Source organism: Genypterus blacodes, unplaced genomic scaffold, assembly GCF_046128005.1.
Source record: "Genypterus blacodes isolate CSIRO-AG114 ecotype Tasmania unplaced genomic scaffold, CSIRO-AGI_Gbla_v1 ptg000015l_1, whole genome shotgun sequence".
In the NCBI taxonomy this organism is placed as follows: domain Eukaryota; kingdom Metazoa; phylum Chordata; class Actinopteri; order Ophidiiformes; family Ophidiidae; genus Genypterus; species Genypterus blacodes.
In genome coordinates this window covers 5729059-5754446 of record NW_027466829.1, presented here as the reverse complement: position 1 = coordinate 5754446, position 25388 = coordinate 5729059, and the positions used below count along the sequence as shown (strand labels likewise).

General features: G+C 45.9%; 3 protein-coding genes across 3 annotated transcripts; all 3 read right to left on the bottom strand.

Annotated features, from left to right (window-relative positions):
* Positions 1–48: 48 nt before the first annotated feature.
* On the bottom strand, positions 49–2078 carry LOC143016600 (zinc-binding protein A33-like). The gene is made up of 6 exons (XM_076171001.1): positions 1615–2078; positions 1387–1482; positions 1022–1252; positions 906–928; positions 706–824; positions 49–620 (listed from the first exon to the last, which is right to left on the bottom strand). The coding sequence occupies exons 1-6, from the start codon at positions 2005–2007 to the stop codon at positions 49–51; spliced, it is 1434 nt and encodes a 477-aa protein (XP_076027116.1). The 5' UTR covers positions 2008–2078.
* Positions 2079–3101: 1023 nt separating this feature from the next.
* rapsn (receptor-associated protein of the synapse, 43kD) lies at positions 3102–9098 on the bottom strand. Its single transcript, XM_076138435.1, has 8 exons — positions 8874–9098; positions 7805–8143; positions 6836–6994; positions 6051–6149; positions 5820–5942; positions 5660–5713; positions 5366–5565; positions 3102–5270 (listed from the first exon to the last, which is right to left on the bottom strand). The coding sequence occupies exons 1-8, from the start codon at positions 9096–9098 to the stop codon at positions 5198–5200; spliced, it is 1272 nt and encodes a 423-aa protein (XP_075994550.1). The 3' UTR covers positions 3102–5197.
* A 1786-nt stretch (positions 9099–10884) lies between these two features.
* On the bottom strand, positions 10885–13608 carry kbtbd4 (kelch repeat and BTB (POZ) domain containing 4). Its single transcript, XM_076138423.1, has 5 exons — positions 13437–13608; positions 12279–12753; positions 12053–12194; positions 11840–11946; positions 10885–11754 (listed from the first exon to the last, which is right to left on the bottom strand). Exons 2-5 carry the CDS (start codon positions 12738–12740, stop codon positions 10894–10896), a joined length of 1572 nt encoding a protein of 523 aa, XP_075994538.1. The 5' UTR covers positions 12741–12753; positions 13437–13608; the 3' UTR covers positions 10885–10893.
* Between the last annotated feature and the right edge of the window lie 11780 nt (positions 13609–25388).

The window sequence follows — 25388 nt, the reverse complement described above, 5'->3', positions numbered from 1 at the left end:
CTTGTCAGTAGAAACATTTGTATAAACACAGAGTGAGGCGGTTTGCCCTCAGCTGTTCTGACTCTTGGGCGGTTGTACGTCGATGATGAGCGGCAGTGGGCAGATGGACAGAGGGCTGGAGGTCTTCTCCTCTTCGTACATTCCAGGGGAAAAGTAGGGTAACAACTTCTCTACGAATTTGTCTTTAAATGTGTGTATGACGGCGAAATCTGCCGCATTGATGAACACAACCTTCCCTTTGTCGTAGTCCAGCTCCACCATGATCCTCTTGGGTTTATTCTTCACCACGATCCGTGTGCGAGGTGAGTTCTGAGCCCAGTACGTGTCGCCGTTGCACAGGCCGATGACCCAGAAACCCTCCGTCGGGTTGAGGAAGACCACGTCCTTCCTCTTGATGGATTCTCTGGCCACACCGATGTACCAGTTCTTTCCCTGGCCCACATCTACGGTCCAACAATGCTTTCCGGACACGAACGCGGTGGCTCCCAGCACGCACATGCGGCTGTTGCAGCGCTCGGGGTTGTCGGGGAGAAGCTGCTTGCTGCCGTATTGCACCTGGGTGAGTTCTTCAGAGAACCTCAAGTTGGGCTGGGCCGTGTTTGGATCCAGGGTGAAGGGAGCTGGAAGGGTCAATGAAAGTCAACGCCTTGAAAATACTCACGTTACTTTGCAGTGAATTTGAAACGTCTGTGCCCCCTCTCTCACCGTATCGGACCAGCTTGGCCATCTTCTTCCAAATTCTAAACCCGAGTAGCCCCAGATGCTCTGCAGAGTCGATCAGCATGTCCCTGATACACTCGGGCTGTCGGATGTCACATTTGGCCCTGAAACATGGAGCAACCATTAGCACATTGTCTCACAGGGGCGCCACTCATTATAAATAAGAGCTGATAATGGTCTGGTACCTTTTCTTTGTCTTCTTGTACTCCTGTAGCGGAGGAATGAAAGTGAAAACATGCCTCAGTGGAGCGTCAAGTGAAAGGAAACAGCATTTTGTGTGATGAATGTGATTTTGTTGTACCTCTAAGAAGGGCAGATTCTTTGCCGTCATGGCGTTCAGGGTGTCTTGGATGATGGAGCCCAGTTCAGTGATCTGCACCTGGATGTTTGCCAGCTTCTCCTTCATCACCTTGGTCTTCATCTCTTCTTCCTGTCTGAGCCTGATCAGCCGGGCTTTTTCCTCCTCCCTCAGGAACCGGTGCAGCTTCTCAAACGCCTCTTGAATGGCTTTCTCACATTCATTGGCTCGGGTCTGGAATTGTTACACGACAACAATAAAGTTAAGTGCATAGGAAGTCATCACAGACCTCTGTAAATAATGACATACTGCAGGAAGAGATTGATCTGTAGTTGATTCTGACAGACGTGATGAATATTCTGACTGACCTTCACATAAGTTTGAGTTTCTGTCCACTGCTCTTTAGTCTTGTTCAGTAGTTTGAGATGTTTCTGCAGGGACGCCAGCGTGCCTGAAATTTCGGCCTGAAATATTCATCCAGTAAGAATGGATGGTTAAGATTTCTACCCACAGCAACAACAAGTCATTTAACCCTGCGTTTCCAGACTGGAGTGAACCTGAACCTCCATCCTCCCACCCTCCAGTTCCCCTCTTACCCTTTTCTCCAGAGCTGCCTCATCTACCGGACAGCACTTGTGAATCTTGTGCTGCTTTGATGTCTGGCAGACGAGACAAATGGGCTCCTCGTCATTCTGACAGAAAATGTTCAGCTTTTCACGATGTATGAGACAAATTCCCTGATTCTCGTACGTGGCTTCCTGGTGAAACAAGTCGGCGGCTATCTTTAGTTCCAAATTGATAGGAGGCCTCTCAGAGAGAGACACAGAGCGACACACCGGGCATTCTCGAGATCCTTTCCGATCCCAGTGTTTGAGTAAACACGCTCGGCAAGAGTTATGGCCACATTTCAACAGAACGGGAAGGCTAAAAACCTCAAAGCACAAAGGACAAAGCAGTTTGTCTGAACCCAGTGAAATCCGCGACGCCATCAGGTCCGTGTCCTCGCGACTCTCGGCTTCCTTCTCTTCAAGCGGAATTTAAAATCACTGCTGGGAAGACGAGTTCAGGAGCTCTTGTGAAAGCTTACAAACTGGTTGGACTGGTTTTAAGGACTTGCTCCTTTTGTCAAGTCAAGGCAAAGTCTGTTTCAAACATGCTCATACACATACATTTCAATTTTTCGACTCCTCTGACGTACAGCCAGTGGTACACGCACCAAAGCTTGGGAAGCCGGCCAAAACAGTAAACTGTAATGCAGGGGTCTTCAAAATTTTTCAGGCCAAGGACCCCCAAACTGATGAGAGATGGAGCAGGGACCTCCTACTATATATATTGTATAAAATTGTGCTTTATATGAAACTGGGCCTTGTGCCATGTATAAACATAGCTACCCTGTTATGGTGCATTCAATTCTAAGCTATTCAGTGACGTGCAGTGAGGTTCGCAAAGAGTTTCCTGGCTGGAGAGGCGCTGACTCTTTCAAAGTCAGATTTACTAATACATATATATGAAATGACCCACTTGGTCCATGGTTACTGAAATTTTTCCCGAATTTGACCAAAATTTTAATTAGCCTCAAACTTGTAGCAAATGATGCTGGTGCCATATAGATGATGTCATTGCAGCCTGGATGTTGTGTTTGAATTTTTAGCTCTCTAGCTCCTTCCTTGTTCAAGATATGGGCTTTTCAAGTTTTCTCTAGTTTTACAAAACGATGACCGCGTGGTCAACTTTATCAGAATTTTGTCAATATTCCCCAATTTCCCCCATGTTGGATTCATGGCAATGTTTAGATCCTAAGACATTTAATTTTGAGGGGAAAAAAATTGGTTTGGAAAAAAAAAGGTAAAATTAAAAAAATATAGAAAATTGTCTTAACAACAAATTTTGCGACCCCCCCCTGCAGTACCTCCGCGGACCCCCTGGCGGTCGCGGACCCCCTGTTGAAGACCTCTGCTGTAATGTGATACATACACTTTCTCCACGTACACATTGTAACTTACACCATATTGTTTCAACATCAAACGTTGCCTCCTTTCTTAGTAATTGGAGTTTCTAAAAAAAGTTCTCAGACAGACTTTCAGTACACTTTTATTCTAATGACGAAAACGTTCAAATCTAACACAGTAACATGAATTGACTGCATACATATATTAACAATTCATTCCAGTCAGTCTCTCTCTAAGTTTTTACATTCATGATTATATCAGCATATGCAGGAAAACATTAGAATTTTACATCAACGTAAAATGTTGTGTTATTACTGCATTAATCCTCTGAGGAGAGTAAGGCTTAACGGCAGGAACAGAGGTAGATGAATCTGTGAAAGAGGAACAACTGTGGTGTGTCAGTCATGGTAAATATATATCAGGTTCATTTAGATGGACCCCGCAGTACGCTCACTGTACATTAGATAGAGTCTATAGGTTTGATTCTGAATTTAAATGAATGTTGTTTTGCTTCTTAGGGAGGGGAGGTCAAACTGTGATGTCATCAGAATGACAAATGGAAGTGCCTGAGCAGGATAAGGACTTATACTTGTTTCATCCCACAGCTCTTGTCTTGTGTATATTCCTGATTCTTGCGTTTATAAGGACTTTCTAAGGTTAAAAGTGTTGCTGAAACGCTTTTGTCCCTGCAGTAGAAAGTATTTATCCTGTCGTCACCGTAAGAATGTCAAACTGCTTCAACAAGCAAACACAACTATTCGTGCTACTCTGTCTATTATTAGAAAGCCTAAGTCACATTTTAAACTGCTACGGTTTGTTCAATTGACTCAATTACAATCGGCATAAAATTAATTGAACAGGTAATGAATTTGAATAGTAAAAACCAATGAATATTAAGAAATATTTTTAATATTTTTTTTATAAGATTGGAGAGAAAAAAAACATGCATAAAAACATTTGAAATGATGACTGAGCTTCTATTTTCTTCCCCCAAATCACTGTAAAGTCACAATCACACCTTTTCCCAATAAATAAACTGGATTTGAAACTGGATCTTTCCTCCCCAATGTATTCTTATTTACACTGAACTACAAAATCTGAAAACACTCAAACATACGTGTATATATCCAAATAAATGACGTGTAGACTGAATACCACAGAAATAAGAACCGACCGTACGTTCTGTCACCATCCTGCAGTAAATACCTGTGATGTGACGCTTAGCTCCTATAAAGATGTTACAAAAGCTCCATTCAGTGGTTTGCTTGATCCACACCGCATGAGTTTGGATCTGTGGTCCTGGATCGCATTGCAATTCTACCGACGTCGATGCTTTCCTGGTATCTCACTGTATGCAATTGGTCAGAGAAGATCTTCTATTAACACATAACACTTCCTTTTCCGCTGTATTTGTGCTTTAAACTGTAACAGATCTGTGTTTGTTGTGTTCTGTTGTGACTCCATGCGTTTCCAGAGCAGTAAGAACGTAGACATGTTTAGTAAAGACATACTAGCTTTAGAATTGTTAAGAGGTTTTAGTTAGTTTTGGGGGATTTTTTACAAAACACTTCAAAATAAAGCAAACTGTTCAAACACATGAACATGAGCAGATTATGTACATGAATACAGTATTACTGAATAAAGTATTACTGCCGTGTTCTCCTGAAATAGCCATACCAGCAGAAAAATGTGAGTTCCATTTTCAAATCCATTTTCTAAAACGTTGGAATAGGAACAAGGACCCTGTGACGTCACTGGCGGACCTTCACTTCCTGTATAAATCTGTTTCATCTCACGCCTCTAATACAATTCTAACGCACGTACTAGCAAAAGGACTAAAGGGTAAATTCAGGTCCGACTTCCTCTCTGCTCGTGTTCAACAATAAATGACGGCTCATCGAGACGACGCAGGACTTCTTCTTCTTCAGCTTATATAGAAACGCGGCGCTGACAGTTCGGCCTCCTCAGTCAGTCGTCACTCAGACAGACGACTGTAAATAACCAGCCAAGGCCGTTTGCCTGGTTCCTGTCCTCAGAGCCTCACTCGGGCTCTGTTCAGCCGTCCTCTTGACCTCCTGAATTGTTTTCTCCTGGCATGTCGTCATCGTCGTCATCGTCGTGGGCGCGTCCCCAGGCAGCCTGCATCTCGCTCAGTTCGCTCAGGAGCCCTCGTGTGGCTGAAGTTGAGGAATCGTGCTGTGAAGTCGCAGATTCAAATGCGGTCGAGCGATCACACAAATCCGGGCTTCATGGAGGACTTGAAACATTTGGGACAGCCCTTTGTCCCGTTTGTCTGCAGGCACCTGAGAGGAGCAAACAACCCGGGGTCAACATCTTCTTTCAGTATTCAATCAGCTAATCAATAAGGATCAGATTTGTGCAGAGCGAGGGCACCCACTTGAGATGAAAGATATGGGAACAGGGTAAGGCCTGGAGCTTTTGGTCCCTGTCACCGATGGATTCCCCACACATGCCGCAGTAGAGCTCCAGCTCCTCCACACACTGCAGGAACTTCACCACCTGCTCCCTGAGCTCCTCCTGCTTCCCCCGCTGTCGGAAGATCCCCTCGCTCAGGCAGTGCACCTTCAGCGAGCACAGCTGAGGACACACAGGAGAAAGACGTGACGTGTGGATTCTGCTTGCCCCAGGTGGAAACATGGACCTCATGTAGACGCTAAAGAACGACACATACCTTGTTTCCCATTCCGTCAGCCAACTCCTGTGATCGCTGTAAAGCCTCCAGAGCCTGAGGAGTCGACACACAGCCACGGTTACAACATGAACCAATAAGACACAGTGAGAATTTGCAAAGGTGACTGTATAGATTGATATGTTTAACCAAAAGCAGGAACCTTGTCAAACTCTTTCTGCAGGAGCCAACACTTTGCGACTCCCAGGTACACTTGTGTTTGTCCAAGACGATTTCCAATCTCAGTGATGATGGCCAGCGAAGACTCGTAACGAGGTAATGCTTTCTGCGAGGAAGAAGAGAAACTAAATCATCATTGCGCACACATTAGACACACACAGACACACACACAACACACACATCAGACACATCACACACACACTCTGTCCCTTACATCAACGTCGTGTCTGCAGCGGTGTATGTCTGCAAAGTTGAGTAAGCAGAGCGCCTGCAGGGGTCGGTCGCCGTGCTGCAGGGCGATCTTCATGGACTCCTGACCAAGCAGAGGACGGAGAACGTTAGAGACATCAAGATAAGAAATGAGTCGGTCCCTAAAAATGGATGCGATGGGGAACAAAGGAGCAGAACGACGCTGAAACGTTTCTTCCGTTCTTCAGATTCTGCTTTGGTTCACAATCACAAAACCTTGAAACTCTAATGATGAATTGTCACATGATCCCTTTCCTAGCCTTCACTGTCTGTTGTTTCTTCACCTAAGCCTCACACAGAGAGTAGAGGAGGAATGTGAGCCGTGGTCTTTCACCTCTAACACGGCGCTGCTTTGTGCGCCGGCATTCTAACCACGACAAGATGAGCAAACCCTTTCGCTATATTTGTTTCGGCAAAAGCAATAAATCTGAAAGGCACACTGCCGCCTGGTTACTGCACTAATACCTCCTGGACTCTGAGGCAATGACATGGAGTTATTTTCTGCCCTGTGTGCGTAATTATAACAGTAAAGACTAAAGCCTCTTGCTTCATTAGACAGACACTTTAAAGCAGCGCCTCCCTGAGCATATTTCTGTTCGGGTCTAGGGTCCTGGAACAGCAGAACAACTGGCACCGGCACCTGTCAGGGGCACGACGTCTACTGTGTCTGTCAGCCGGGGGGGGAAGGAGGAGAAGACGGGACAGAACCGCGACAAACGACACGAGACCAGTTTGTGTTTGCTGGTTTACCTCGCAGCATTCCATGGCATCCGGCAGGCGCTCCAGCTTCCTGTAGGCCACCGACATGTGGTACTGGCTCATGGCCCGGTACTTCAGGCTCCACCCCTTGCCGTAGTCGTTGACGAGCTCGGCCGCCTTGCAGGGGAAGAACAGGGCCTTTTCGTAGTCCTGCGATCAAACACACACACATGACGGGGGAGAGTGAGCTGTCATGTTTATGTCACTCGGTGTCCTCGTCCCGTTCAGGCACCAGGAGAATTCCAGCCCTTAGTATTCACCGGATCCGATCAGATCCGGTAAGTGTTTATTGGCATGCGTGCCTCTTACGGAGTCTATTTTTTGTTTCGTAATATAACGTGTCATATGAGTGCATTCTTTGGACGCCACTTCATCACAATCCCATTGAAATCCATCCTCCCAGAGAAGCTGAGGGATTAGTCTTACAAATCTCTGATGTCAAGGGTGCTACAGAAACCTGCAGCAGGCAGCCTGCTCGCTCCCACCCGGGGTTAGAGATACGTATGTGTGTGTGTGTGTGTGTGTGTGTGTGTTAACCATCCACAATTTGTAGCCAGGGGCGGAGCTAGAGGAGCTGGGGGCCCAAGGCAAACCCAAACCCAAACCCAAAGCAGGCACAGGGCCTCTTTCCCTGTGATTTCCCAGCCAAAGTTATTGTTGGCATTCAAGGTGAAATTGGATTGGAACCTGAGCGAGTCTAAGGAACGCTGGTGGATCAATTTGAAACTATTGACCCCTTGCTATGCAAATATACTGACAACTGGCAACATCAATACTGTCTGCACAATCAAACCACACACAGCAGGAATCTGATGAATCCTAAAGCAAACAAACCAGCAGAGACGTCTACAACCAACAGTTATTGTCTCTATTGTCTCATAGGAACCTGTCCATCCACTAAAATGAGTCAAACTTGGTATGGAAAGACGATAACACACCCACATCTTTACATGAAAGTACCTTGAGTTGCACGTAGATGTTTCCCAGGCTGCAGCACACTCTGCACTCCAGCATCTTGTCGTCGTTGTTGTGTGCGTAGCGGAGAGCCTTCTCGTAGCTCTCCAAGGCTTTCTGGAAGACGCTGAGGCCCAGGAAGGCGTTGCCCATGCTGAGACACACCTGTCCGTTGAGCTGCAGACTGACGGTGGTGCCCTGCATGTTCAAGCAGGTCTTACAGTACGACACCGTCTTCTGGAAGTCGCACAGCTTCTCGTTGCTACGCGCCAGATTCAGGTAGCCCTCCGTCAGGTAGTCCGGGTCCTCCATCTCTCTGGCCGTGTCGATCTGATCCAGGGCGTACTGCAGACACACAGCCAGCGTCAAGCCAAGGACAGGTGGAGGGAAAATTGCAAAAACGTTCTCAAATTCAAGAAGAGAAACTAATGAAATGATGTTTCTAAGAGCTTCTGCTTCCAGTTTAGGCTCAGGGCTCAGTGAGAGCACACGGCACAGAGTGTGTGGCTGCTGGGTGTGTAATGATGATTATGTCAACAAGATGCCCCACACCAACACTCGGGTTGCAAGGCACTTATTTACTCTGCACCGTGTGGAAGCCACAAATTAACCCGTGGTTCTCAAGACGACTCTGAAGGGGAACTAAGAGGCGACATTTGACCTCTGCCGCTCCCACAAGTGCTCAAAAACTGAAACTACAGGATGAAGAGAATCTGTGCCTGCTAGACATGACACACACACACACACACACACACACACACACAGCTCACTGCTAGCAAAGACGAAACATATTGTTTTAATTTGAGATTGTGACAATTACAAACACTTTTGAAAGTATGGATTACATAAACACAACAGTCATGTACTTTCATGAATTAAGGGATTATTTAAAATTATTACTGCTGGAAATATGAATGAATGCAGACCTTTATATTGAGCTGCTTGTCAACCAAACTGAACCAAAGATACTTCTTTGCAGACGAGCTGGACTCCTTCTGGTCTCCTACTTCCTATCCGCTCCTACCTTAGCTTTAGTTCCTTCGAAGCTGGTCTGTGCGTTAGGAAGCAGACTTACCTTCAGCATATCTTTATATTTCCCCATCTCTGAGTGAGCTGTGATCAGGCAACCCAAAACCCGGAACTTCCCCCCAGGATCTGAGGTCTTCTCCAGCACTTTAGTCCAGACGTGAAGGGCTTTCTCCGTCTGATTGGACTGATACAACCTGAGCCCCTTCTCTATCTGCTGCTTGGTTTGGTCCTGGCCCATCTCTGCTGCAAGGAGCCTCATAAAAATATTCATTCGTTTAGGCCATGCAATTTCAGCGGTGAGGCAGCAAGAAAGTAAATCCTTGCCGTGCACGGTACAAACTCCAAAGCAGATCCCTTGAAGATGATCCTGGGAGCCGTGGGTGCCAGGAGGCCGGACAGATCCAGCTCCCTCAGCTCCGGCTGTGCTGAGACGGAAAGGAAACTGGATCCACCATGGCAGAACAGCCGCCCACCCGGACCATTATCGCCCCCAGTCACTGTGCGGACGGTCGGACGGCCGGGAAAATATCTTCCCAGTTTCCCCCTGCAGAGATCTCCTCTCACCATCAAGTGTTTGAGAATTCTACCTCAGATTTCTGCTTGAAAAACCCCCAAAAGAAACACGTTTCCTCAGCGAGCGCTCGCAGCGATATCCCAGAATATCTCCTCCCTCCACACCCCAGCCAAAGGAATTCTCAACACCCGCATCCGTCCAACCTCCCCCCCACCTTCCTCCTGCTGCTGGCGCTACAGCAGATGGCCTTGTCACTCCAGACCATGTGTCCCTTCAGGAATTCCTGCTCTGCCCTCAGCAAGCGCTCCCAAGGTCAGCGCAGCTCCTAGCGATCTACCTCCACACAAAGCCCCACTCCTTGACTCAAACACTGGACTACAGCCTCGCAACGCCGCCTTTGAACCCATAACCACACGTGGATGTGAGCAGAGTGTGTGAGTCTCTCGGGGGTGACGCTGATCTGTGACACCGGAGCTGTAAACAGATTGATTTCTCCACATTAAGGCCTTTGACTTCATAGTGAACCACACTTTCTACTCCTGGGGGTTCTTATGGAGGTGCATGTGTGTGGTGCCCCCCGCCCTCCTCCCCACACACACACACACTCGTCTCGGCGTCAGCAACTGATGCTTAGAATAGTTCACAAAGTCTGACATGTCACTGCGGCTTGGGTTTCAGCAGCGCAGCTTCCTGCAGCAACATCAATGGGATCAAAGTTTTGGCCTCCCTGTCGTAGGTTCGCTCTCCTTCAACTCCCCTTCCACTCTCCAAGGACGCCGCCTCCGCTGCCCGTCACCTTCCGTCACCTTTCCCTCCGTAAGATGCGTTACCGATTCCAAAGATAAACCCCTGGAATCAGCTGTTGCAGCCCCCTCCCCCTCTCTGTGGTCGGAGGCGCGGCGGTGTGACGGGGCCCGTCGCTACTCTCTATATCTGAACGCATCATTGTACAGCCGAAAGAATGGCAGAGCTCATAAACACAGTATTAATAGTATGAGATTGTTATTGCGTGGAGATGTGGGTCAGGGGCCCACACACATCCAAACACACACACTGACAGCTCGTAGCCACGGTGATATATTTGATGTACATGTACAGGATACCGCATAAAAAACAATGGACAGACAAGAAACTTATAAAGTTAGAAAACATCTGTGAGTATGCGACACATTTACTCACTGACAACACTGAAGGAGGGGTGTGTGTGTTCAGGGACGCTCCGTCACACACAAAGCTATTCATGCATGTCAATAAGAGGAGAGCGCAGTGGGGATGAGGTCATTACGGGGTTACGCCATCGCCACGCAGCACAAAATGGTTGGGATTTGTTTCAAAGGGATCCACAATGAGACACAACGATGATGTCATCGCAGAACGGCACACAGCCAAACCTGGAGCCTGGTCCTGGTGGTGGAGTGAGAACAGAAACCAGATGAGTAAATACATTAATGAGTCGGTCCTCCTCGTCCAGCAGTGTGTGTTCCCCTCATTGTCCGTGGGAACACACACACATACACACATACACACACAGTGTCACAGCTCAGGAGAACGTTCAGGCCAACACAAACTGCCAGTTAGTGAGGAGGATCTTGATCCCTCTGATGACGGAGACCACAGACGTGGCGGGGTTAAACTTTAGCGTGTTGGCGTCCCCTTTTTTACATTTGTCCCTGAAGACGTATATGCAGCCGTTGCAGCTGGCCACCTTCCACAGCGACGGCACGCAGCTCCACACCGCGGGGAAGCGCAGGCGGGTGAAGCTCTCCAGCAGGGGGTTGTAGCAGACCAGCGAGTCGCCCTCAGCAACCACGAAGATCACGTCCATGTGGGCGGCGGCGTGCATGCAGCCGGCAAACGGCAGCATGTAGGGTTTGATCTGGCACTTCTGGGCGGCCGTGTCGAAGCACTGGATGAGACGGGACGGCTTGGTAAAGAAGTCCATGTCGTTCTCCTCCCCGCCCAGCAGGTAGATGGTTCCTCCCAGGTTGACGCCGGCGGCCCCGGACACCGCCGTGTCCAGCTGGCTGGTCTCCGTCCACATGTTGTCCTTCACCGTGTAGTAGATGACGGCGTTGGACAGCGTGTCCTGCAGGGTCTTGCCTCCCAGCGAGTAGATGGCGTCCTCGGTGGAGATGGACACCATGGTGTGGTGGAGGCGGTCCCTGGGCAGAGGGGCGCAGCGCTCCCAGTCCATGGTGTGCATGTTGCACTTCCACATGCGTCGGGGGATGGAGCCCCCCACCACGTACAGGTCGCCCCCGTGCTTACAGGCGGCCGTGATCTGGTGGCACAGGCTGTTCTGGCCGCTCACGCTGACCGAGTCGTCCTCGTCGCAGTGCAGCGACACGGCCAGGGAGTGTGTCCGCGTCTCCTCTTTACCTATCAGGTAAATGTGGACCTTCTCCCCTATTTCCTGTGAGAGTAGAAGAGTTCAGAGAGTTAGACGAAGAGAAGAAGGCGAGATAAGAGAGCAGCTGCTTCAACTGAGAGAGACTTACCTTGAGATTCTCTTTGAGGATGCAGGAGAAATCGTCTCTCTCCACCTTGTTGTGATTGATCCAGGAGTCGATGGCCACCTTTGGATTCTGCGAGGTTGGAACTCCGTCTGAACACAAACAAACACAACCGTTCAACTACATTCATGACGTATTCATATTCAGGACAAGTTTAGGCTATGATACAGACCGGGCAGAGCAGGAAACAGGAAGTACCTTTGATGATGTCTATGAGCAGACAGAGTGGCAGGTTGAGGAACTCCTCAGTCTGGTGCAGCTGAGCCAGGTGGATTTTGGCACAGTGCTTGGCGGCCGTGTAAAGCTCCTGGTCGCTGTGTCGGTCTGCCAGCCACATCACCTGCACACAAACGCATCACGGTTGAAGTGCATGCTGGGTAGAAGCAGTTCGGTCTGCGTTTAACAGGAAGTAGGTAAGTAGTACCTGTAGGCAGTTCTTGACCTCCACCGTCCGTGAGAGGAAGCGGGAGCATTCCTCAAACAGAGCGGTCAGCTGGTACATGTCGGCCATCTCGTAGGTGTCCTGCAGGTCCTCCACCCTCAGCTTCACCGTGCCGTGATAGATGTAATCAACCAGCAGCTGGAAGACCGTGGCGCAAACGTCCTTCAGCTCGATGGCTCGGTCGTGAGACTCCTTCAGGTTGGAGGTGAACATGGAGCGGAAGAAGCTGCTCTGGGCGGAGAGGACCAGGCGGTGCAGGTGGAACTCTTTGCCGTCCACGGTGACGTTGACGTCAGCGAACAAGCCATCCTCCAGACACAGGTCCATGATGCTCTTCACCACCCGGCTGGAGTGCGAGCGGTCGGTGAACGTGTATCCCAGGAAGTAGTTCTCCTCTCCCACAGAGCCCCCAACGCTGAAGCCCCCTTCCTCACCGGACTCCATTACTGCTGCTCGCCTGATTGGAGGACACAACATCCGTTTACATGACAACGCATGAAAATAAATAACATTTTAATGACAAGCTTTTTATTTACAGACACAAGCGCCTCCTCCATTCATTTGTTTTAAGAACTTCAAAACAGATATAAACTACAAGACGGCCGTATGGGACTTTGTTTATGCCGTAAAGTGATCCGTTATAGCGACACATCAAAGGAAGAGATATCACAAAACAAGCCGCTATTTGAAACAGACACTGGCCCGACCTACTTACTGTACTATAATGTATCATCTCATATGGACGAAGTATTTTTAGGTCATGTGCCGTAAAGCAATCCGTTATTTCGACCCATGAATGGCGAAGATAATATCACAAAACAAGCCATTATGTGAAACAAACACCGGATCGATCTGCCTCATCTCTTACTATAATGTATCTATGTTCATATGGAGAGTGTATTTTTGAACGAATAGTTACGTAGTACGACTTTAAGCTAAATGTCGTATTAGTGGTTCCGACATTGTTGTTATCCAGCGTGAACTCTTCCATGCTAACGGTTGCACACAGCGCGGCTAGCTAGCGTCTCTCGCGTGTAAATACCGCCTCGTCTGGTGACAGTTACGTAATTTCTGCGATTATTTAGTGAGGCAGCAAAGCCGGAGAGTCATCTAAAGATAATAATAAACATATCAGGTTACCTTTAGCTTCACTACTTTATCATTCAGAACTGCTGAACTGTTCTCCGGAAGTAAATACACTTTTTCATTGATCAGCTGTGATTCGACATGCTGGTGCTGCCGCCCCCGTGTGGACGGGTTGTGTTACTGCAGCCGTAATCACTGCTGCTTGTATTTGTTAATGTAAATAAACTCGAAACACCAAACATATGAGTATGTCTGACTCTTGACTGATCATCTAAGTATTCTGGACATCAATTACCTGACACCTACAATAGGAAATGATAATGATGGTAAATAAATAATTATGGTGTCATACTTTCAGCCACAATCTTAATAAAAATAGGTTAAGTTTAAAGAGTTCTTCATTTATCAAGCTGTGTTAAGTGATCACAGAATTGCATTGTCTGCATGTGAAGAAGCAGGATTCCGGATTACTTCTGTCATCATCCCAGCCAACTGGCTTTTGATCCCCTTTTCCAAGCTGGAAAAATGTGCGGTATTCACTCTGCGCCTGCCTGGATTCACAAAAGCAGGCAGACAAAAGTGAAGGTGAGAGCGATGCTGTGATATGTGTTGTTAATAATCAAGACAAGAATGGATATGAAATTACAACGGCATATCTTCCTCCAGGTCATGCTGTGGCTTTGTTTGGAACAAGTATTTGAAGGTAAGTCAAAACAGATTTGCTATTCGTGCAGTAAAGAGAACGCACAATTTACTATGTTGTTACATAATGGGACTGCATGAATTTCTTTCTATTCTACAAATCATGCTAGGCATTTAGTGCATTGGTACTTACATAAACCAATTCTGTAGCTTTGTCCAACCATGGTTTCCTGGCTATGAGAGAACTATAACTCGAGTTTTATTTACAGTCGTACTGCAGTTACTAAATAAACTAACAATTAAACGTAAGTATTCTGTACTTTAGATGTGGCTGCAGGCAGAAGTCTTTCATCTCAGGGAAATGCAACATCTGCTTCTGACGTAAACCTGATGTTTGAGGTAACTTCTTAATTTTATAGTAGATTTTGGCCCTGATGCTGCCATATTACGTAACATTCTCTTTTTCACTTGGCATATTTCTTTTCTGCACTTGCAGTTCTTGCTGGGTGGGTTAGAGCTTGATAGAGATAACAACATAGCCCTGCTGGACAAAGAGATGGCATCAATGAGGCAAGGACGGGTTTTCCTGTCTGTGATAAACGACAATATTCCCAGAAGTCTGGGCTCCATGGCCCAGATGGTGACAACGCTCGAGGACGAGAGAAGAAAGCCGCTGACTCACGACCAGTTTGAGACTCTTGTCCTGAGCATGGTTTACTCTGCCCACCAGGCCCAGCAGCAGGAAGAAAAGGAGGCACAGGAGGCCTGGGGCGGAGTGCTGCTTCAGCTGGCTAATGCCACTGTCCATGAATTACGTGGAAATCATTTCTTCAACTTTGTATAAATCATTTGAGTTAAACCTCTGATCACTGAGTAGCGACCAACCACAATGAGTTCATTAACAGTGACATGCAGCCTACAAAAAAATGTGATATTAAGTTGATGAGTTGATATTTATCACAGCCTACATCTGATTATTCTTATGAAGTATTAAAAATGATATTATACACCCACCAGTGGGTTTCTATACCATCATCGAAGCATGCACAGACTCCCAATACTGGACTGTATGCTGGCCAGGTTTGTCCTATAACAACACTGACAAATCCCATCTGTCACACCGTCAGGCTGGTTGGCGTTACAGCCTCTCTGTGTTATCACACACATCTGGAGAAGAAAGACAGATTGATGGTGAAACTAGATGCTGCATGATATGTGAGACGCTTTCCATTTTCAAATTTTTACAATGCGCCTGGTTTTCTGGAAACAAATAATTGCTAATAAATACATTTATCAACAATAAATGAAAGTTTTAAAAAAAGTGTGTGTTCTTGCGTGTGCTGGGGTCAGGATTTTGGTTATTTAGAGTTCAGAAATCTCTTCAGGACAGATTTGGTTTGAAAGGCTAAAAGGTATGTGTAGTAGCTAAAAGGCGATATAGATATGTAAGATAATAAAATAATTAATAGACGAAGTAAACATGAAATATGTGATAAATAAGAAATGATCTCTCGTCCGAAGACCTCCGACACTATTCAAACTCTGGTCTGGGGGACCCGGGAAGCCCACGTAAGAGCTACGGGACCCCCGGTGAGTCAAAAAGCGGGTACCGACGAGCTTTATGTGGTGACGCCAACAGCCGAGCTGGAGCCCCGGCGTCACACGTGACAGCTGCGTATTACAGTAAGTGGCCAGTAGATGTCAGTGTCGGAAAAAACAACAACCTGCAGCGGTGGAGACATGGAAATGCAATTAGATTTAGAAAAGAAAAAAATACCTTAGATACATAATTTACTCTCTGATGACGAAGGCAATTTATGACTGCTTTCTTTCAACTTCTTCCACTGTGTCTCCTCTTTATTTACTGCAGAAGATATTTTACATATTTATTTGATTTCTCTTTATTCCATGTCGTGAGTGTTTCCCTGATTTAAAAATCCAGCCAGTGCAATATTCACAAGATATAGTCGATCTCTTTTTTTTTCATTCTCTTTTTTTTATAACCTACAGAATAAAATATAAAATGCTCGGCTGTAAAAGCAGAAAAAATACCTGTGAAATCTATATAATCCATAAAACTGTCAATGTAATTTTGAGTCAACATAATTTTTCAATGGAACATTCACCAACATGCTGGAGCCTATATGTCTTTACTTTTCTGAGATATTATATAACCTCCCAACTATTTAAAATGCTATTAACTGTTGAGCGTTATGAGCAGCACCTTTCTCAACACTAGATGGGAGCAGATGACAAGTGATATATTATAAATCTGGAACATGGCGTCTAAACTGCAAGGATAGTTCAATTAAAAGGTGACAGAGTTATGATACTGCACTAATCTGTAGGCATGTTTCAAGGAGATGAAATATCCACTTAACACAAGCAGTCATTCCCAGATGTATAATACGTCAAAGCAAATGGCAAATAAGAGCCTTTCCATTAAGGCCACGATAATGGATGGACAAACAGACGTCTTGTGGCTGCCCTGTGCCAATGTGAGTCGGGTGCAGTTTGTTCTGGACAGTGGCTCGGTCATGTCCCAGGTGTAATATAACATTACTATCTGCCAGGCGGGATAAGGAACAATATTTGTAGTTGTGTGTGTTTCTAATTTTACAATAACACTGACTTGTATTTGAAACCACAGTCAGATCGGAGGGAAAATCCTTTTTGCTAGTAACACCAGCGAATCTATAGTTGACTGAAATGTCAGGGTGCAAGTTCACTCGCCCACGTGAACTAAACATCATCAACCCCAATGATCAGGTGAGGCTAGTGGTACATTCACCCAAGCCTGAGTAGAAAGTCTGAAATCTCATCTGCCAGTCTGGCTGAGTTTCAATTGGAAAGCACTGGAGAGTGACTAACACGGAGCCTCTTGGAGAGGGTCAAGAGCCCAGAGCAACCAGTGGCCATTAAATTCACTCCTATGAGATATTGAGTGCTTTGCTTTTTGACTGGGCCCTGTTAGATTTGCTGTAGCACTATTATCCTCAGCTTCTCACTCCAAGCCAATAGTGAGAGCATTACAAAGCTCTTATTGTGAAAGTCCAGTTGAGCCCCTGATCAACACACCGGGTACAAAGAGGCACTTCAGGAAATTCAGATTCCATATTAAGCGAAAACTGAAACAATACAGATCAACCTGTAACACACGCACACACACCGGGCTGTACTGTAAGAATACCTCACTCTCAATCAGAGCTTTAAATTTGTGATTATGCTTTTCAGTAATATTAAACTGGCTGGAGGCATTTCTGACGTTCTACTCGAACACACAGTCAATTAGACCATCTCAGATTTTAAAAGCAAATCTAATTGCAGTGTTTTATTGACTCTTTGGTTGAATGCCTCTGATAAAGAGATCTTAAGCTATCTTGGCAGAGTGATGAAGAAATCGTTTTCAGTCCACGATGCTGTATGAGAGCCAAACACCGAAATGATTTAAAACGACACAATACACTATATTTGCCCTTTGATATTATTTAAATGCTTGATATTTTCTTCTAGCTAATTTGACTTGTGATGAGGCGTCTCTCTTTGTTTACATGATTAACACAGTGTTGTAAATGAGGCTGTGAAAAAAGCGGGCACAAGTTTAAATAGGTGTGATGAACGTGTAATCCTACCCTGGCGGATGCTATACTTGGGTATGGGTCAGCTGAGGTATGATGGCTTATGGTTTGTGTTGCTTCTTGAGCTGTATCACAACAACGGCGTGGTTGCAGATTTGACAGGCATGTTATAGCCGGCACCTCGCTCGCAGCCACGCAGAAACCATTAGGAGATTTTCAGCTTTCTTGTAGTAGCAAGGGTATCAATCCCTGACAATGAGAGCCAATTAGTGGGAAAACAACAGTAAATACTGCATGAGAACGTTGCCGTGTAAAGAAAGCTCTCAGCTTTACTTCTTCATATGTCAAGGCCGTGGCTGCCTGCCAGTGAAATGTGTCAGGCCAGAAAGATGTGTGAATGCAGATGAGTGTTGACAGCCAGTCAATTGTCATTCAGCCCATCTCCCAGCCTCTCGGGACTCATCTGGCTTTTTGCAGGGCTTCTCTCCGCTGCTTGCTCTCCTCATGCTCCTCTGCCTTAATGCATACTAACATGCACAGTGGAGGCATGAGGCACCGTGGTGAATGTTAATATGCGGTAAGCCCCCTTGGTGTGTTCTGCTGGTGTGGCTGCGATGACGATATGGGTCAAAAAGTCACAAACATGGAGAGAGTCCCTGAGGTGAAGTTTGGTTTTTTCAGCTGTTCAGAAGTGCACTGGATGAGATTGGCTCTGACCCTTAAACGCGTGTGGTTAGTGGTTCAGAACACCTCATCCCATCTGCTGCCGCCTCCCGCTCCGCTTCCTACCCTAAATAATGTCACTTAACTGCTCCATTAGGACTCTCTCAGACAGTGTACACTTGGTCGGCCTGTGTTCTTACTTCCCGCGGATGATGGCTGTTTCCAAAGATGGCTACAGCAGATGTTAAGTCTGTCACTGTCCGTTTTATTTCCCCACAGCCTCGTCTCGAAGCCTGATGCAGCCAGTTGTCATTTCAAGCGTGAGCTGTAACAAGAAATCCATTTGTCTCATGCTTGTTGTTGTGGTTACACACCAACACTGAGAGAGCTGACCTCCGACAAAAGCAATTTAAAATAAAAGTGATGCGAACTGAAAATATTGGGAATCATTGTTGTGTAGGCTCATTATAGCCAAATTGGGCTGAATAGTGTTTTTTCCTCCTTGTCTTTGTTCTTGGCAGCCCACTAAGTGCTTGCAGCTGTCAGTTGAGTGTATTCTGCTCGCCCAGTATATGTGGCTTGGCTGCACTGCTTGTTGGCCGTCTCCTCGCTATGGTGACAGTATGCCATGACCGATTTCCGTTGACTCACTTTCATTGTAACCGCAATGTGTCCCTTACAGAAAGAAAAAACGACTCCTTCTTCACAAGTGGTTGATCTCATCTAGTTAACGCTGCGGCATAACTGGGCTTTGCGTGCAGTTGGCTGATTATTTAAGCATTGCTCCGAGCGGTTTGCTGATGAAATGAAGGGAGTGGAGATGCCAGAAATGATTGTACTGACAATCGTACAATGGAGCATGATGTATGATGATTAAATTGTCCTTGGATGAGGTAGAGATTGACTCACTATATGAACGTACAATACATGAATATTCCACCTTCACTTTTACAAGTGCAAACAATGAAAGGGTGTTAAGAACATATTGGTTATTAATTCTTTGTCCTGGCTGTGCATGCATGAACACTCACCAGAGGCATTTGCATTAAGGTTAAATAACACCGCACGTTTCTCATTTCTGCAAAAAGCTCTGTCATATCCGTGCATACGCACACACTCCTACACAAAAAAGACCCTCTGAAGTCACACATCCGCTGTTAATCTTGAAATAGGCAGGCGGGTTACTTGCTCTTATGCAGTACCTTTCACGCCGCACTTCTGTAAATGACAGGCAATTACAGATACATTAAAGAGTTGCTACTTAATTCAAAAGGTATTTCTAAGTGGCAAAGAACATTTTAATAGAGCTGCACTTTTTATCGCAGGAGGGCAGGTAGGACAGTAAAAGCAGCAGATTACTGCCGTGTGCGCAAATGAGATTAGAGACGAGCTGCAGCCGTTGCTGACGAGGTGAACAGGCCGCTCGCTCCCGCACACAAAAAAGCAAAACACTGGAATGACCTGGGCTCGGTATAATTGATGAAGTGTGCTGCTGTGTTCACGGTGTGTTTAGTCGGGTGATTAATGCTACGCAGATTTGCATTTGAACATCACCTGAGGAGCACATCTGCATCAGGCTCACCGGATGCTAATGATCCAGCGCAATGCCTCATAAAATGAAGTGAGGAATCAAATGAGGCTCAACCTGCCTGCAAGGCTGGCTTAAGCAAACACCAAGACAGCTGGCAGAGAAATCATTGTGACTAATGGTCTCGGTGTGAGACAGGAGCCGAGCTGTGGGTGGTTGTTTCGCCATCCTAAGAACAGACTTTGTTTATTTTTCTATAGCATACAGTGCGACTATGAATATGATTCTGGCCGAGTTGGCTTTGTTTTTGTTTGCCTTTGCTTTTCTTGCAACTCTGCTGCAACAATATGAATAATCAAAATGTGTTTTTGCTGTTACTGTTTTCCTCTCCAGCAGTAAGACACAGCCATATAAACACCACGGATGTATTAATGCTCTTAGATGGGGTCAGATTGTTTGTGATGCCACCTGGCCGTGCCCAGCGCCTCTCTGCCGGCTTTATTGTGATTCTGTTCCTGCTCCTCCAGCGCAGTAAAGATAATGCTCAGTGACCTGTCCCCGGGGCCAATGATCTAATTTGCTCTTCCTCTTCTTTTTGCCCTAATCACATCTACCTCAGACCCAGAAAGTGGCTCCGCAGCTGTCATAACTAAAGTACAGCGCGGTTTGGAGGGAGTGCATGTTTTTGCTATTATCTGCTCAATCTCGACCAGAGCGGAATACTAAATCTCCCCTGCATCCCCTCTTTCTCACAGTCTGCTGCATGATCAATACCCACATCAAAGGCTCTGCGGAGATAGCACAATTCTTTGAAGCATGTTTGTGGAGCTGGATTTGCTGAGCTAACACGGTCCAAATAGAACCCCCTTGAATAAGCTTGTTTGGCCAGCATCATCACTGTTTGCAGAAGAAGTGAGTGGATTCTAATGGAGAACAGACGAGGCCTCTCCCCGCTCTTCTTCTCCCTTTGAGCAGCTAAACGCATCAGTGGAGACAGTGCTTTTACTCTTCTGACATATGCTTCGTTGCATGCCAGCTCAAATATTTATCTAATATCAAATTGGCTGTAATATTTTGGGAGCTGTGAAATGCCAGGAAATATTTCTCAACAAAGACACCAGATAACTTGCAGGGTGTTCCACGCTGCCAAAACGCAAATCTGCAGGATTATTGATTGAAATGCAATGGGGAGAAGGAATTAGCAAAGCATCTTTTGGTATATATATATAGATTCTGTGTTTCCAGCAGTGATTACGCTCCACTCAAAACCCGACCTGTGTCCCTGGGAAGCTATTAACTATTTACAAAAGTGCTTTCCATCTCCAAAATTGCAAAACGGTGCATTTGGGAGGTTGTGCGCTAAATGGGTATAGAGCGGGTGGGGGTGGGGGGGTCCATCCTGCATTAATGCACAGGCGCATAACACCGCCAGTCAGTCAGAGGAAGTCAGCAACTTTGTAAATGATGGAGCAGGGACCGTGGAATCATCTCTCTTCATGCACAGGAGCCCACGGCCAAACGCACACGGCCTTATAAATAAACAACACAATAAACAACATTCCTGATACTTTTTGACTGTCCAAAGCCACATCTTGTCGTGTATTTTGGTGAGTAATTGCACAAATAGGCACGTGCTGTGTGAGGGTTTGACTCCTCAGTCAGCTGTGGCTCATTTAAAAGTGAAATGTGAGAAAACGCTGACATCTCATTCTGTTCCCTCAACACCAGGGGCACCACCGGATTTGCATCCCTGTCGTTCCCGCTCGCTCTCAATCTCTCTTTCTTTCTCATTTACATTATGGATGGTTCATTTAGCTTACATGACCGAGTGAATACATAACCCAGGGCAATTCAAAACACCACGAGGCCCTGTAGGGATAAAATGAAACCACATAAGCAGAAAAGATTGCTGCACTGCCATCTGCAACAGCGTTTTATTCAGCTCTTCCCTTCATGTGGCTGACAAACACGGCCTGCCTGTGACCCAAATGGATCCACGGCTCGACGGGCGATGATGTATAGAGAGAGGTTTTTGGGAGTAATGAAAATCTATTGCGAAATTTAGCAGCAGACAGGAAAAACATGACAAAAATGTGTGTGTGTGTTTGTGTGTGTGCGTGTGTGTTTGTGTGACAAAAGCTTAAGAGAGGCAGAATGAGTCAGCTCGCATGCAGTGAGTTGTTGAGTGTGCTTATCTGTGTGTTCTTTGTGTGTGTGTGTGTTTTATGGTTGGGCAGAGCTGTTAACATAATAACTGCAATGTGTAACTGCAGATAAGAATTTAATACCTGTATTCAGATTAAAAACAAGCTTTGGTACACAAGCTTTTGTTCCCGCTGCCAAAAAGTTTTTACAGTTCTTTGTTTCTGTCACAGACAAACGAAACAATGGCTCAGGGTGACAAGCCAGTTTTACAACCCCGCCGATTCACAATGCGGCTCGATGACAGAAAAACCAGGCATGCATAAACGCTTGGTTGCCCACGCACACAACACCGTGCGATTTCACAAGGAAGACGTTTCACAAGTGGCTGTTATTGTGCACGGGCGATAAAAAGTCAGAGAGTGAGAAAACATTTGCGTAGCCACAGATTGCAGGCTCCACCTCTCCACGCCGCCTCAAGCTGGCTCCCCCCGACTGGACAACCGTCCCGGGGCCTCGGTTCTGCTTTACATTAGCATCACAGCTCCAGTCCGGACAGGTCCATGGCTGTTATCTCAATGATGTTCTAATTCTAGTCAAACAGTTCTGTGTTTGACTCAATAGAGGCAGTGTTAGTCAGGAGAGTCAATATTAGCACAGCACACAGAGCATGGCTGGTGTTAGGAGAGAGAGAGAGAAGAGAGAGAGAGAGGGAGAGAGAGGGAGAGAGAGAGAGTGAGTTGTGTGTGTGTGTGTGTGTGTGTGTGTGTGTGTGTGTGTGTCTGTGTGTGTGTGTGTGTGTGGTGGGTTGTGATGGGATACACAGTAAGTATGCTCTACCAGTGAACCTTGACCGCCCGGTGCACTAATAATAATAAAGAGAATGAGAAAAAAAGGAGGAAAGCAAACTGCTGTTTACTTTTGCCTCGGTGGCTTCCGTCTTTGACAAGCGTGACATTTCTTTTTATCGGCGAGTCTTTCATGCCAATGTTATTGTTAGACAAGGAGTTCCTTCATTCTCTGCGCCCTCGTCTGTCCTCGCTCCCTCGCTCTCTCTCTCTCCCGCTCCCTCCGTCGCTCTCTCTCTCTCGCCCGGCCTCGCCTCCACTCGCTGACAGGTCTGCGGCTCGCCTCAACGTTTTCAGGTGAAGTCTTTTCCCGCTCCTTGAGAGAGTTTGTTTCCGTTTATTCAAGGCCGGTGCCCCCAGCGGCTGCCAACGTCAATAGTGTGACTATGGTGTTGTCACTATTCACACAATCTGATGTGCAAATATTATATTAGCGGTTCTATTCACTGAGGGTTGTGCGGATTGACATGCTCAAAGGATAAAGGAAGGAAAGGCCATTAGCAGCTTCTCCTCCTAAAACATTTTTGTAGCTAATAAAGGTTGAACTTTAAAAGAAAATCTGGTCAATTCCGTCTGAAATCCCCCAAATATTCTATCTAAATTACAAAAACACCCGGTTTGGAAGCCTCTCTGCCTGCTAGAGCGACATAACGCCGCTCGCACACTCTGACTAAGCTGTAACGGTAGCTAAGCGTCAGCCATGTTTGATTGAGCCTGTGGCCTTGTTAGCCGTAATGAGACCCATAAACAAACACCAGCGCTGTATTTTGAGGTCATCGCAGACATCCACCGAAAAACCTCGCCGTCAGCACAACACGCAGTGGCTCTGATGTGGCAGCACTCTCCTCCTATTTAAATCTGCTGACATGTGAAAAGGCAACATTAGCTAATGCACTACTTAAAGACCATAATCGCTCTTTCCCCACTGTTAATGAATGCTAATTAGAAGTCTGGAGCAGTTTCTGGCATGTGCTGGCTGCTCCTCTAATGTGCCGTATTGTTTCTCTGCTCGCCCCGGCTCAGCACTAATGCTGCTGTGCCAGCTATTAAAGTCAGATAAGCTATCCATCTTTAGCATCGCCGGCCAAAAAGCCACTAATAGCTTAGCCACAAAATTGTTAATTTCCATGGTTTCCTCTCCTCGTTGGAGTGTTTTCCTGCTGGTAAACGCTTGAAATAGGAAGACGTTGCTCTTCCTCCTCCACGTCTAACAGCCCCAGCAACCCAAAACACTGGCAGGGAGACATTTTCAGATATTTGCTGGTGCCTCTTGACAAATTCTTCCCAATCATGACGCTGTAATAGGCCTACAGCCGGAGCACTAAACCATGACAACCTGTGGTGCATACAGTACAATATGATGCGTTGTACACACACACACACACACACACACACACACACACACCTTTTGTTGTATTCGTACCAGCTTCTTTTTGTTTATGTATTTTTCTGTTTAGTTCAGTGGCCGTATCATCTCTCTCATGTCTCAGTAAGGCAGATTGTTGTCACAGGATTTATGTGGTAAGATTAAGATGACTATCATTCCGTCACGTTAATTAGCTCAGAGACGCCCTCATGATACCTCGCCAGTGACAATTTACACAGAGGGAGTGATCACATAAATCAATGATTTGCTGTAACGCTGTAGTGATGAATGCGTGATATCACATATCATTGTGTGTAAAACATGTCTGATCACAGCCTTGTCACATTTATCTTGCGCGGCAGCCGCTGTATTCCTGTGTATCTATGTACAATGCATCTTCGCTGTGACGTACCGTCTGATACATGAGGAGTATAAACGTCCTCGTGTGAGGAAACCCAGGAGGTGATGAGTGTAAAGAGCATGAATGAGTTATGATCCCAACCTTTCATGCTGTGTAACTTTATGACTGATCATCCTGTTTTGTTTGATGTAAGAACTGAGGCCAATTTTTGCTGGAGGCATAATTCTGTTTCATTTCACCAAGAAGTTGCCAATATTTTGACATCTTTGATAAATCAAATGTATTTACAAGTGATCCATTCAAGTTTTATGGACCAATACAGAAGCTCATACTTTGTAATTATGGATGAGATTAATCATTGTAACCCTTAGATAATACAGGAACAAGAAGAGATTTGTTTTAATTAGTCAGAGAACAAATTACATCTAATGGCAGATGGTTTTACAAATTCAATGAAATTAGTAAATTTATTGAATAATTATACAAAAAAAAAAAAAATGTAAGTCCTGAAATTAAATAATATATATTTTTAATCCCTTTAATGTATGTATGTATGTGTGTATGTATGTATGTATGTATGTATGTATGTATGTATGTATGTATGTATGTATGTGTGTATGTATGTGTGTATGTATGTATCCATCATGCTTGTTTCACCTAGTTGCAACACAGGCCACGGTAATGTGAGACGCTGTAACTGGATGTCTGGGATTGCTGTGTATCACCATGCATCACATGAACCTAAGTGTCTTCCTCCTCCTCCTCCTCCTCCTCCTCGCCCTCACCCACCTTGGCCTCAGGCTCTGTGACCCTCAGCCAAACCGCTCTCCTTTCATCTCTGCAGACGTGTGATCATGTTACAGGTCTGACTGTGATTG

Bases quoted from the DNA above. Each gene is read 5' to 3' on its own strand.
- LOC143016600 (XM_076171001.1), bottom strand. From the start codon at position 2,007: ATGGCGTCGCGGATTTCACTGGGTTCAGACAAACTGCTTTGTCCTTTG. The intron at 825-905 runs GTACCAGACCAT...TCCATGTTTCAG, and splicing joins TACAAGAAGACAAAGAAAAG to GGCCAAATGTGACATCCGAC. The intron at 621-705 runs GTGAGAGAGGGG...TGACCCTTCCAG, and splicing joins GGCCAAGCTGGTCCGATACG to CTCCCTTCACCCTGGATCCA.
- rapsn (XM_076138435.1), bottom strand. From the start codon at position 9,098: ATGAATATTTTTATGAGGCTCCTTGCAGCAGAGATGGGCCAGGACCAA. The intron at 6,995-7,804 runs GTACTTTCATGT...GTTTGATCGCAG, and splicing joins ACATCTACGTGCAACTCAAG to GACTACGAAAAGGCCCTGTT. The intron at 5,271-5,365 runs GTGGGTGCCCTC...TGCTCCTCTCAG, and splicing joins TCCCATATCTTTCATCTCAA to GTGCCTGCAGACAAACGGGA.
- kbtbd4 (XM_076138423.1), bottom strand. From the start codon at position 12,740: ATGGAGTCCGGTGAGGAAGGGGGCTTCAGCGTTGGGGGCTCTGTGGGA. The intron at 12,195-12,278 runs GTACTACTTACC...GTTTGTGTGCAG, and splicing joins AGGTCAAGAACTGCCTACAG to GTGATGTGGCTGGCAGACCG. The intron at 11,947-12,052 runs GTACTTCCTGTT...GTTTGTGTTCAG, and splicing joins GCTCATAGACATCATCAAAG to ACGGAGTTCCAACCTCGCAG.